At 50.3% G+C, this 12,164-nt stretch overlaps 2 protein-coding genes across 5 annotated transcripts in view; one reads left to right on the forward strand and one right to left on the reverse strand.

Moving 5' to 3' along the window:
• Window positions 1–493: 493 nt before the first annotated feature.
• Window positions 494–10,805, reverse strand: MCM7 (minichromosome maintenance complex component 7). The gene is made up of 16 exons (XM_073551653.1): window positions 10,656–10,805; window positions 4,452–4,531; window positions 4,201–4,365; window positions 4,001–4,125; window positions 3,594–3,774; window positions 3,377–3,514; window positions 3,113–3,262; window positions 2,917–3,031; window positions 2,698–2,829; window positions 2,539–2,622; window positions 2,244–2,455; window positions 1,952–2,133; window positions 1,792–1,875; window positions 1,534–1,702; window positions 1,015–1,124; window positions 494–927 (listed from the first exon to the last, which is right to left on the reverse strand). The coding sequence occupies exons 1-16, from the start codon at window positions 10,681–10,683 to the stop codon at window positions 720–722; spliced, it is 2,163 nt and encodes a 720-aa protein (XP_073407754.1). The 5' UTR covers window positions 10,684–10,805; the 3' UTR covers window positions 494–719.
• AP4M1 (adaptor related protein complex 4 subunit mu 1) overlaps window positions 10,306–12,164 on the forward strand; it is a 48,308-nt gene continuing 46,449 nt past the window's right edge. The window contains exon 1 of one of the 4 annotated variants that reach the window (XM_073551655.1): window positions 10,306–10,461. The gene's annotated coding sequence lies outside the window, so the exon portion shown is untranslated. Of the gene's footprint in view, window positions 10,462–10,960; window positions 11,151–11,376; window positions 11,402–11,664; window positions 11,756–12,164 lie in introns of those variants that run through there. The other 3 variants (XM_073551654.1, XM_073551658.1, XM_073551657.1) reach the window with 3 other exon arrangements.

The raw sequence follows: 12,164 nt of genomic DNA on the forward strand, positions 1-12,164 counted from the left end.
GTGAATATTTGAGAACAAAGAGGCATCTTTCCTTTGACTCAGCCACAATTTTTTTTAAATCATCCAAGTTGAGAAGAAACAATATCCGTCACATCAGCTGCAATTTTGGAACCCATTTTTTTACATGAAGAGTGTTAGCACCTGGAACTGAGAATATGAGAGCTGGTTCTTTACAAAGATGGCACCTTCAGATATACGATAATCTGGATGTATAGGTTGGTACACATAGTAGGCATCCTTTCGATCAACATTTGTTTCCCCCAAAGTCAGACGAGTCCATTTTGTATGTGGCAAGTACATAATAGCCTTATGATTAGGCTTAGCGCCGCAGATCTCAATGGAGACTCTCTCCCAGACATGATCTGCCCTAGTGTGGACCGCCGGTTTCCTGTGACAGTCTCAAGGTGCTAGAGCCCTTCCAACACACAAGTCTGCTCCATGTGAGCAGTGAGGCATACACACGCTCTTCCACTACAAAAGCGAAAGATGCCACTTTAGTAAAAAGTCTTTATTGTACTTCCGCCGGAGACTGCAATTCCCATCAGATACAGCCTCCGCGGTGGAGAACAAAAGTGGCAGCTATAGGAGAAGTAATTCTGTAACATACACAGCTCACTCACTCCTGGAAATGTGAGGGTTAAAACATATACAATAATATACCAGTCATGTCATTGACTCGATTGTAAGCGTAATAGCAGTCTGATGTAGGCAGAGTCCAATCACACAAAGGTGATTTTGGTCCGGGCATGGTTGACCAGCCAGACGTTCAGCTCCTCGTACTCCTCTAGAGCCGCCTCGATCTGTGCAGGGGTGAAGCCTTTAGATACGCAGCGCTGCTCGGCCTCAGAGTACTTGACACTTCGTGGTCCCTTCTCAGGAACCATCTCACGAATGGTGGCAAAGATGACGTCAGCGGGTCTCTGGGTCCTGGAGAAAATACAGAGAAACGATTGCCGACCGTATCTATAAACAGGGCTCAGGAGTCTCGGCGGTACGGAGATCGCAGCCTCTTACCTCGCCGTCTGCCCCTTGTCGCCCAGCAAGGAGTCTTTAGACATTTCCATTAACCTCATGGCTTCATTCACGTCCTCCTTCTCGACAACTTGCTCCAGACGTAGGCGAGCCTGGGGGGGTAGGAGTAAGGTGACAACCAGGAAACCAAGATCATCACATTCCATGAACCAAAGCGACATGGAAATAGTGATAGACTACAAGTCTCCTTAAAATGATGGCGTCAGGCAACTTTACATACCGGAGTGCTTCGCCAACACTGTCAGACCGAGACAAGTGCAATGCTCCCAGGATTCACCAGCAGTTGCTCCTGTCTCTGCCTGTCAACATCGGCCTGTCAGGGGGCAGAACGGCGGTGTAGAGCCGTGTCACAGCGAGCGGCGGAAGTGCTGTCCCTACAGTAGATCAGTATGCAGCTACCTGCACGAACAGCACTTTGGAGCTCAGTGGACAGAAGACACTAGAAGGAGGAAAAAAAAAAAAAAGTCCAAACCACAAAATCCCCCGAGGAGACCCCCTTACCAGAGCGGTGGAGAGACGCAGGATGGAGAGCAGGGTCCGGGCAGAGGTGAACGTAGTGTCCTTGTTGGTTCGCGCCTCTTTCCTCATCTCAACGTAAGCTGCGGTCAGGTAATCAGCAAGGGATTCTGGGATTGCGGGCTGTTTGCTTTTGCACATTGTAATATAACGTCTACGGGGGGGGGGGGGGGGGGAGGAAAAAAGTAAGACGAGGATCCCGACAGGAGGGACGAGGCGCGAGGACTTAGGTGAGGGACTAACCTCATCAGCTTCATATCCAGGGCCTGGAACTGAGAGGGTGGCTGCTTGCTGTGCTGATGGACATAAGTGATGTGCTGGGCGAGCCTGGTGGGAAAGGACAGAGGTGAGGGCACAGTGGGGGCATCAGGAGGCACGAGGACGGTAACGGCAATTGTGATACCTGAGATCATTGTCTCGGTCAGGCTTGTCCTGTATGAGCCAGAGCAGATCGAATCTAGACAGCAGGGCGGCCGGCAGCTGGATGTTCTGCTCCACCGTCTTCTTTGGGTTGTATCTTCCGTACGCCGGGTTGGCAGCAGCGAGGATTGAGCAGCGGGCATTCAGGGTGGTCATTATACCTGCCTAGTCAGTAAACACAATGTAATTAACCCTTTCCTGCCACATCCTATAACAGAAGTGTTAATGTCTGGCCATTGCTTCCTGCAGTCATGATTGGCTCATGAGTTTCTTACTTTAGCAATGGAGATTGTTTGCTGCTCCATGACCTCGTGAATAGCGGTTCGATCAGTATCCATCATCTTGTCAAACTCGTCAATACAACAAACCCCCTGATCTGCCAGCACCAGGGCGCCCCCTTCCAGGGTCATCTCTCCGGTCACCGAATCCTTCATGACAGCAGCCGTGAGACCGACCCCTGATGAGCCTCTTCCTGTGGTGTACTGACCTAGGAGACAGGAGGATCGGTCACAGGATATTCCACAGACAGGGAGAACAGACCAGCAACAACCCAGCCAGGGATGCACTCACTGCGAGGGGCCAGGCGGTCAATGTAGGACAAGAGCTGAGACTTGGCCACTCCAGGATCTCCCATTAGGCAGATATTAATATTCCCTGCAAAAGAAGAAAGTCAGTGAAATGCAAGATAACAAGTCAGGACCACCATGAGGACACTAGGCAAGCACAGACCTCTGATCTTCATGCCACGGGGTGAGTGGTCCACACCGCCCACAAGGAGCAGCAACAGGGCCTTCTTCACATCCTCATGCCCATAGATCTCAGGGGCAATGGAGGCAGCAAGTTTCTCATAGAAGTCATCCTCTAGAAATAAGCAGTTCCGGGGTCAACAAACGTTTCGTATGCTCTGCCCCAGTAGTAGCCGCGCACACCAGTAACCTCCCACCTCACCCGTTATCTGCCGCAGCTCCTCCTCGCTCAGCTCCTCCGTTCCCAGCTCATCATCCTCAGTCTTGTTCATTTTCACCATCCGATGAGCCTCCAGGTAGGTCTCCGACAGCAGCCCCTGCAGGGGTGGTAAGCATTAGTTGTGTAGCAAGAACACACACACACACACGGGAGAGCGCTGGGCCACCATCATCCTCACCTGGACTACTTGCCGGAAACCAGTTCTAAGCATAGGCAGAAACACTCCAGTGATACCGACATGGTCGCCAGGCTGGACCAACCGCGTGTTCTCCCCTCGAACGTAGACTGTCATACAGCGAGGGATGTTACCGACGGGGACTTGGTCACTCTAAAATAACAGAACTGATCAGATGGTTGTAATACAGGTGCCTATCAGCATCCGTATCAAGGCTGCAAGTCCTGAACTGGACAACCAACGCCCGGATGCCCTCTCCGCACTCACATGCTCCTGGATCTTCAGCTCCTGGAACTTTATGAACTTGGACCCTCTGGTCTGCAGGTAAAGACGCCCGCCTGAGCGGTTGGTCTGGCATTCCTTACTCGGGCACATTATCAGCGGCATGAAGGTCGGCGACTGGATCTGTAACAGGAGATTAAGATGGTTACATGGAGTAGAAGGAAGAAGGGATGGAGACATCTCCACACAGGTCACCACTTACAGGCTGGTAGGTTTCCGCCCCGCACTGGTCACAGGTGTATGTGGCCACCACCATCATGGGCTTCACCTCCGTCACTCTGGTGACAATTCCTCGCACAGTCACCAATTTTCCAATGGAGTCGGCCTTCACATCGCGGACGACTTGGGCTTTGGAAGTGGAGGGAGCCTTGAAGTACAACTCACTGGAAGAGAAGTCAGAGTAAAGCCAAGACGTTGCCCACATGAATTCTTCAGTAGAGATTGATGATGCAGTCTGTACTAAGAGCTTGTGGCTGAGCATTCCCCGCTCCCCCCAAAAAAAATTAAAACGGAAAGCGTTTCAGCTCCTACGATAGGGAAAAGTAGGAGCGGCTCCTAGATTTAGAACATACGGGGAACCCCAAAGCTTTTCTCCATGTCAGGACTTACAATCTGCGCATGAGATCTGCGGGATACTGATTGTGGGAGTCCCGGATCTCTGTGGGGTCTCTGCCTCTCTGCTCCATCATCAGACGGTGCTCGATGTAGACATCCAGGGAGTCCTTGTTCACCACCTAGAGTAGACAGACCCGGATGAGAGCAGTCCTGCCCACAGAGGCAGTCTGCTACTTGTAAGGGGCAACGCTCACCTCCTTCTCCTTGTACTGGGGCAGCAGCTCCTGCACTGCGTCCGCAAACAGATTGGTGTATCTGCGGGTGTTCTCACAGACGGCATCCACCAGCTCGGGGTCTTCTTCTGCCAGGTCATCGAGGTCAATGTACAGACCCACCTGTTCTCTGTGTGCTATGTTAGCCTGAGGAAGAAAATAGCGTCAACCACGTCAGCAGGCGAGAGACAGGTGAGCTGTATAAAGAGCCGCACACAGTATATGGCGCTCACCAGCTGGGTGCCGTACTTAAAGTGCTTCTTCCCCAACTCATCATCCTTGTAGAATTCCTGTAGGAAAGTCTTGAATTTTTCTGAAAAGAAATCATGACATGATAGTTTACACAGTGACTCCACCAGCAGAATAGTGAGTGCAGCTCTGGAGTATAATACAGAATATAACTCAGGATCAGTAATGTAATGTAACGCCACCCTCACATCAGCCATAGACTCAGTCGCGCCTCTCATGCATTGCAAAGTGCGACAAATCAATAGGCAACCCTGGCACAACAACCTCACCAAAAAACTTCAACAAGCATCCAGAGTTGTGGAGCGGCATTGGAAGAAAACACGCCTGCCTTCAAATCAGCCCTCACCTCTGCTAAACAGACCTATTTCACAAACCTTGTACCTTCATTACCCCACAACCCAAACAACTGTTCAGCACATTCAACTCTCTCCTCCGCCCACCACTGCCACCTCCAACTTCCCTCATCTCTGCCAAGGACTTTGCCACCTACTTCAAGAACAAGATCGACCAAACAAGGCAAACCTTTACAGTTCCACCACCCCAACCACTCCACATACCAGACCTCTGCCCTTCCCTAATAACCTGCCTCTCCAACACCACTGGAGAGCTTACTCATCTCCTTTCCAAATCACGCCTCACCACCTGTGCACTTGACCCCATCCCTTCCCACCTGCTCCCCAACCTCACTAACATGCTCATCCTAGCCCTAACCAATCTCTTCAACCTAGCACTATCTTCTGGTACCTTCCCCTCTGCCTTTAAACATGCCACCATAACACTAATCCTAAAAAAAAAAAAAAACCCTTGACCCAACTGCCATGCCCAGCTATCGCCCCATATCACTGCTCCCGTTTGCTTCCAAACTCCTTGAACAGCATGTCCATGCTCAACTTTGCTCCCACCTCTCTAACTCCCTCCAATCTGGCTTCCTCCCCCACCACTCCACTGAGACTGCCCTGACCAAAATTACTAATGACTTACTCACAGCCAAAACTAACAGAAAGTTCTCCATCCTCCTCCTTCTCGACCTGTCCTCTGCCTTCGACACAGTCGACCACTGCCTACTGCTACAGATTCTTTCCTCCCTTGGCATCAAAGACCTTGCCCTGTCCTGGATTTCCTCATACCTTTCTGACCGCACATTCAGCCTTTCCCACTCCCACCTCATCCCGCCCCCCTTGGCTCTGTCCTGGAACCCCTACTTTTTTCCATCTATACCCTTGGCCAACTCAAAGTCCCATGGCTTCTAGTACCACCTGTATGCAGGTGACACTCAGATCTACCTCTCTGGCCCAGATGTCACCTCTCTGCTGTCCAGAATCCCGGAGTGTCTATCAGCTATATCCTCCTTTTTCACCTCTCGCTTCCTAAAACTCAGTGTAGACAAAACTGAACTTATCTTTCCTCCTTCTCATGTATCTTTCCTACCCGATCTATCTATTATGGTAAACGACAATACGCTCTCCCCCGCACCTGAAATCCACTGCCTCGGAGTAAAGGCCCTTTTACATTTAACGATGCACCAGCGATCCGACCCGGTCAGGATTGCTGGTGCATCGCTAAATGATCGCTAGTGAGCTGCCACACAGGCAGATCTCACAGCGATGCAGCAGCGACGCAGCGCACGATACTCACCTTTCACACTCAGCGATCCTGACGTCCTCCCGCCCGCGTCCAGCGTCGCTCGTCGTCACAGCAGGAAGCTGACGACGAGAAATGGAGCTGCCCAATCTCGCGCGATCAGCGATGGACAGCGGGGGAGCGGGTCGTTGGTAAGTATCACACATAGCGATATCGCTAGCAATATCGCTATAACGTCACAAAACCGGTGACGTTTTAGCGATATTGCTAGCGATATCGCTTAGTGTAAAACCCCTTTAACTCGCGACTCTGCCCTGTCCGTCAAACCACACGTCCAATCTCTTGCCACCTCCAACTCAAAAATATTTCCAGAATCCGTCCCTTCCTCAGCCCTCAATCTACTAAAACTCTTCTACATTCCCTTTATCATCTCGTGCAACATTCTCCTCTGTGGCCTCCTTGCTAACTATCTTCCACCACTCCAGTCTATCCTAAATTCTGCTGCCCGACTAATCCACCTCTCTCCTCCCCTGTCTCTCCCCTCTCCCCTCTGCAAATCCATCCACTGGCTGCCAATTCCCCAACGAATCCAGTTCAAACTACTAACACTGACCTACAAAGCCATCCACAACCTTTCCCCTCCCTATATCTCTGAACTAATCTTCCAATATCTTCCCTCACGTAATCTTCGATCCTCTCAAGACCTCCTTCTCTCCTCCACACTTATTCGTTCCTCACACAACCGCCTCCAAGATTTCTCCTGAATATCCCCTATCCTCTGGAATGCCATGCCTCAACACGTCCGATTATCCACCACCCTCGGATCCTTCAAGCGGAACCTGAAAACCCATCTCTTCAGGAAAGCTTACAGCCTGCAATGGCCATTCTGCTGCCTCATCACCACCAGAGCTGCTGCACCCCCGACCTTCTGTCTCTTCCCCACTATCCCGTAGAATGTAAGTCCGCAAGGATAGGGTCCTCTCCCCTCTGTACCAGTCCGTCATTGTAAATCTGTTTACTGTTAACGATATCTATAACTCTGTATGTAACCCCCCCCTTCTCATGTACAGCACCATGGAATTAATGGCGCTATATAAATAATAATGTATGTACACAGTGACTGCACCAGCAGAATAGTGAGTGCAGCTCTGGAGTATAATACAGGATGTAACTCAGGATCAGTAATGTAATGTATGTACACAGTGACTGCACCAGCAGAATAGTGAGTGCAGCTCTGGGGTATAATACAGGATGTAACTCAGGATCAGTAATGAAATGTATGTACACAGTGACTGCACCAAGAGAATAGTGAGTGCAGCTCTGGAGTATAATACAGGATGCAACTCAGGATCAGTAATGTCATACATGTACACAGTGACTGCACCAGCAGAAGAGTGCAGCTCTGGAGTATAATACAGGATGTACAGCACTTAAAAGATGTTACAAAAAGTAGAATGGTTTAAAAAAAAATAGAAGTGACAAAAGTTTATTTCTATCATTAACAAAACGCAAAGTGAACAAAAGAAAAGTAACTCCCAACAGTGTCTGGTGACCGCCCATCGCCTTCATAAGGCTACGTTCACACGTGGCGTTTTTTTCCGCGTGATTTTGCCGCAAAAAAAAAAAAAACAGCATCCCATGCAATCCTATGGGATTCCGCAATGCTGTGCTAATACTGTGGATTTTCCCGCAGCGGAATCACATCGCGGAAAAATACACAGCATGCTCATTTTGCGGAATCGCGGCAATTCCGCCCACATAGGAATGCCTTGTTCTGCATGTGGCTGTGCTCACCATGCGAAAAGTAAGCAGAACATTTGCGGATGGTACCCACGGTCCGGAGGAGAGGAGATTGTCCTCCGGGTACCATATCCCCGTAAAAAATAGAATTAAAAAAATACATATATGTAAAAAAATAAAAATCTGGTTATATTCACCTTCCGATGTCCCTCGCAGCGTCCCCAGGCTTCAGCAATACACACGGCAGGTCCCGTTCCCAGTGATGCATTGCGATAATGACCTTTGATGACGTCGCTGTCTCGCGATACTGTAACGATCTTGCAAGACCGCGACATCATCAATGGTCATTGCTGGGAACGGGACCTGCCAGAGCATCGCGGAGGCCTGGAGATGCTGTGCGGGGTATTGAAAGGAGAACACGATTTTTTATTATTTATAACATTAGACCTTTTTACTACTGATGCCGCATAGGCAGCCTCAATAGTAAAAAGTTGGTCAGACTCGTCAAACACTATGTTTGACAAGTGAGACCAACCTGTCAATCAGTTCTCCAAGCGATGCTACAGATCGCTTACAAAACACGCTAGCATTCTGCAAGCCAATTACGCTTGCACATCACTAGTTTTTCCACGGGAAAATCGCAGGAATTTAAAATGCGATATTCCCGCGGAATGGAATCCGGAATTCTCACGGTAACTTACGCGGGAGGTCCGCAACGTGTGCACATAGCCTCAGTTGTTCTTGAAATGTGTGTTTTTTTGTTTTTAAAAGGGGCAAGAGGGTAATCTGAAGCGGATATTTTTTTTTTTTTTTTTAATAACGTTCATCACTTTTTCCTGTATCCATAAGTCCAGCTTGAGGCTTTGCTACTTGTCCTATATACAGATCAGGGCAGCAGCACCAGTCACTGTCTGCTATGAACCCCAGGGGGCGGGTGTAATGCAGGCACAGGGGTCATCAGCAGCCCATCAGGCTGGGTTCACACGTAGCGGAACTCTCACGGAAATTACCGCGAGAAAATAGCATTTTAAATTCCCGCGGAAAAACTAGCATTTTACAAGCGTAATTAGCTTGCAGAATGCTAGCGTTTTCCAAGCGATCTGTAGCATCGCTTGGAGAACTGATTGACAGGTTGGTCACACTCGTCAAACATAGTGTTTGACGAGTGTGACCAACTTTTTACTATTGAGGCCGCCTATGCTGCCTCAATAGTAAAAGATAGAATGTAAAAATAATGAAAAAAAATAGTTATTCTCACATTCCGACGTCCCGCCTCTCTCCAAGCTCCCGGTCCCAGTAAGCCTTTGCGACAATTACCGCGATGACGTCCAGCGAATGACCGCGAGACTTTGCGATCCCACGAGAATGGATGTCATCGCTCGCAAAGGACTACTGGGATCGGGAGCGTGGAGAGAGGCGGGAAGGCTGCGTGGGACGCCGAAAGATGAGAACAACAATATTTTTTATTTTAAATTCTATTTTTTACAGGGATATGGTACCCAGAGCCCGGAGGACAGTCTCCTCTCCTCCGGACCGTGGGTACCATCCGCAATTGTTCTGCTTACTTTTCGCATGGTGTGCACAGCCACATGCGGGAAGTAAGCGGAACAATGCATTCCTATGTGTGCGGGATCGCCGCGATTCCGCGAAATTAATGAGCATGCTGCATTTTTCACCGTGAAGCGATTCCGCCGCGGTAAAAACCGCAGCATTAGCACAGCATTGCGGAATCCCATAGGAATGCATGGGATGCTTATTTTTCGCGCTTTCGCGGTTAAAACCGCCACGGAAACGCAGAAAAAACGCCACGTGTGAACTCAGCCTTAGGCTACTTTCACACATCAGTTTTTTGCCGTCAGGCAGGATCCGGCTATTTTTAGAAAAAACGGATCCGGCATAAATTTTGGAGAACTGTAGAAACGGATCCGTTTTTTTTGCTGGATCCGTCTAGCAGGTTATATCTGTTTCCTGGGGGCTGGCCAATTGGATCTGAGCATGCGCAGACTTAAAAAAACCGGATCCGGTGGCTGGATCCGTCTTTTTCTGGATCCGGCGCCCATAGACTTTCATTGTAGCAAAAAGCTGGAAGCTCCGGATCCGGCGCTTCCGGCTTTTTCGCCGGAGACAAAAAAACGTTACCGTAGCCGTTTTTTCCAGACGCCGGAATGAGACAAGTTGCCGGATCCGGCAAAAAACGGATGAAACGCAATGCCATCCGGCACGATCCGGCGCTAATGCAAGTCAATGGGGAAAAACTGGATCCGGCATTGCATTTTGCCGGATCCGGTTTTACAAAAAAAAGCCGGATCGCGCCTGAAGGCAAAAACTGATGTGTGAAAGAGGCCTTAGTCCCCACGATCGCATCTCATGAGGCCAATGGGCTCCCGGACACCATCGCTCCTTGCATTTAAATGGTTAACAGCTGCAGACATCGCTTGTAGGAAGGGGTTAACGACAATCTATAACGCCTACATTAGCGCCCGCACAGCGCTGTGTATGCGGGGAGTGGGGCTCTGGAGCAGACTAAGATCACATGCGGCCGCCAGGTCTCCTCCCTGCAGACCTCTCCCGTCACATGACCGGCGTGACCCGGACACGGAAGCCCCGCGCCCCGGCCGCCCTGATCTCCGCGGCCCGCAGGCCGCCGCCTTTAGGACGAGGATTCCCGGCCTGGTGAGTTACAGGTGCCGCCGCCACACGCTCGGGATCAAGAGGCAGCCCGCGGAGAGGCCGGGGATACCGGCGCGCCCTCTGCTGGTGGAGGACTGGAACAGCAGGCGCCTGTATCAGTCACAGTGCCCTGCGCCAGTCACTCATCCCGATCCCGCTGCCGTCACACGCTTGTCCGCTGCTCCCGGGCTCCTCACCTTTGTCGGCCTGGTAATCCCGCGGCATGGTGTCACTTCTGCTGCTGCGCCGCTCTCCGCTGTTGTGACTGACGCGCTCTCTTTTTCCCGGGCTTTCTTTTCGCGGGCTTTCTCATCTAGTAGTGTTCTAATTGGCTGTAAGATTTCGCGCCGCCCGCTTAGCAACAAAGCCGCTTGTCACGTGACCTAGCGCTAAGCCAATGAACGGCTGAGCTGTAAGCCTTTGACGGACACGACGTCGCCCCGCCTCTCTCAGACGAGTGACAGCGGGCTCAGCCAATAACTTAGCGAGGATGTTTTCCCGCGCTTTTGTGTCTTTTTGTCATGAGGTGACTGTAGGGAGATACAGTTCAGTGTGGCGCCCTGTCACGATTATATCGGCTGCTAGTCAATAATACGATATGAAACAAAATATAACCATTTATTCACTAAAAAAAATTACCTCATAAAAATCGCATCCAAGTGTCTCCGGCTGCATTCTGCCATTGATTTGAGGTAAAATGAATGTTTCTACAGATCGGTGTGTTGATGGCGACGTCGGAGGTGCCGTTTGTTTTTTTTGTTTTTTTTCATATTTTAGTGATTAAGAAAAATTTCACATTTTGTGAAAAAGTTTTAATTTTCCGACCTCAGCACCATTTTTATCTTTCCCTTCTTTTGCTCAGTGAACGGATGGAATTATTTCCACAATTTTTGGGGTTAATCCAACGTTTTGGGCGTTTTTTTATGGCGGCAAGTTAAAAATGGTAATTCTGACATTGTGATTTGTTTTTTTTTTTTTCTTTACCGTACTGTTAAATAGTTATATTTTCATAGATCAGACTTTTTACGAATGTGGCGATAAGAAATATTTATTTTTATATGATATATCTGTAAGGGGGACGAGAGCACAGCGGGTACCTGCGTGCCGGGTCCGGAACTAGAGAGGCTGAATCCCCTGTTCCCCGGGGGAAGCTTTAGTGAGGTGGACCTTCCCCTGTTGCCTGGGGAAAGCCCAAGCGAGGTGGAGCTTCCTGCCGACCGAGGGGGGTGGGCAAATTAAAGAAGAAAGCGCGCGCAGCAGAGCAGTTTGGCGCGAATGGAGGGCAGCGCGCAGTCAGGTGAGTGGCGCACTCCGCTTCCCCTCCCCAGACAGAGCACTGGCGCTGCGCCAGGCCGCATAGGGAGCACCCGTCGCCTGCAGAGGGACCTCTGCAGAACAGAGCAGAGCCGTGCACACCGTGCAGAACAGGACAGGGGCCGCTGTGCTGAGGGGAGCTGTGTGTCCAGCAGCAGCCAGGGAGGAGAATGCTCCATCCAGGGAGCGCCAGCATCCGTCATCTTCCGCCGCCAGCAGCGGTACCCAGAGTGGCAGAGGAATGTGCAGCGTGCCGGTGACCATCAGAGAGAAGCTGAGCGCCAGTGGTTGTCGGCGCTTGAGTCTTGGCACAAACAGGCAGCGCTCATCATGAAGAAGAAAGTGCTGCGTGCACATTAGCGACCAGAGAACAAGGTGCCGTATGCTCCATG

This window comes from Dendrobates tinctorius, unplaced genomic scaffold (assembly GCF_039654945.1).
Source record: "Dendrobates tinctorius isolate UK_male_01 unplaced genomic scaffold, ASM3965494v1 ptg000178l, whole genome shotgun sequence".
Classification (NCBI taxonomy): Eukaryota; Metazoa; Chordata; class Amphibia; order Anura; family Dendrobatidae; genus Dendrobates; species Dendrobates tinctorius.

What these genes read in the sequence shown, in the direction of transcription:
- MCM7 (XM_073551653.1), bottom strand. Translation starts at nt 10,683, where the DNA reads ATGCCGCGGGATTACCAGGCCGACAAAG. An exon ending in GGAGCTGCGGCAGATAACGG is followed by an intron (nt 2,830 to 2,916) that starts GTGAGGTGGGAG and finishes GCTTATTTCTAG; the next exon opens with AGGATGACTTCTATGAGAAA. An exon ending in TGCGTCTCTCCACCGCTCTG is followed by an intron (nt 1,125 to 1,533) that starts GTAAGGGGGTCT and finishes CTACCCCCCCAG; the next exon opens with GCTCGCCTACGTCTGGAGCA.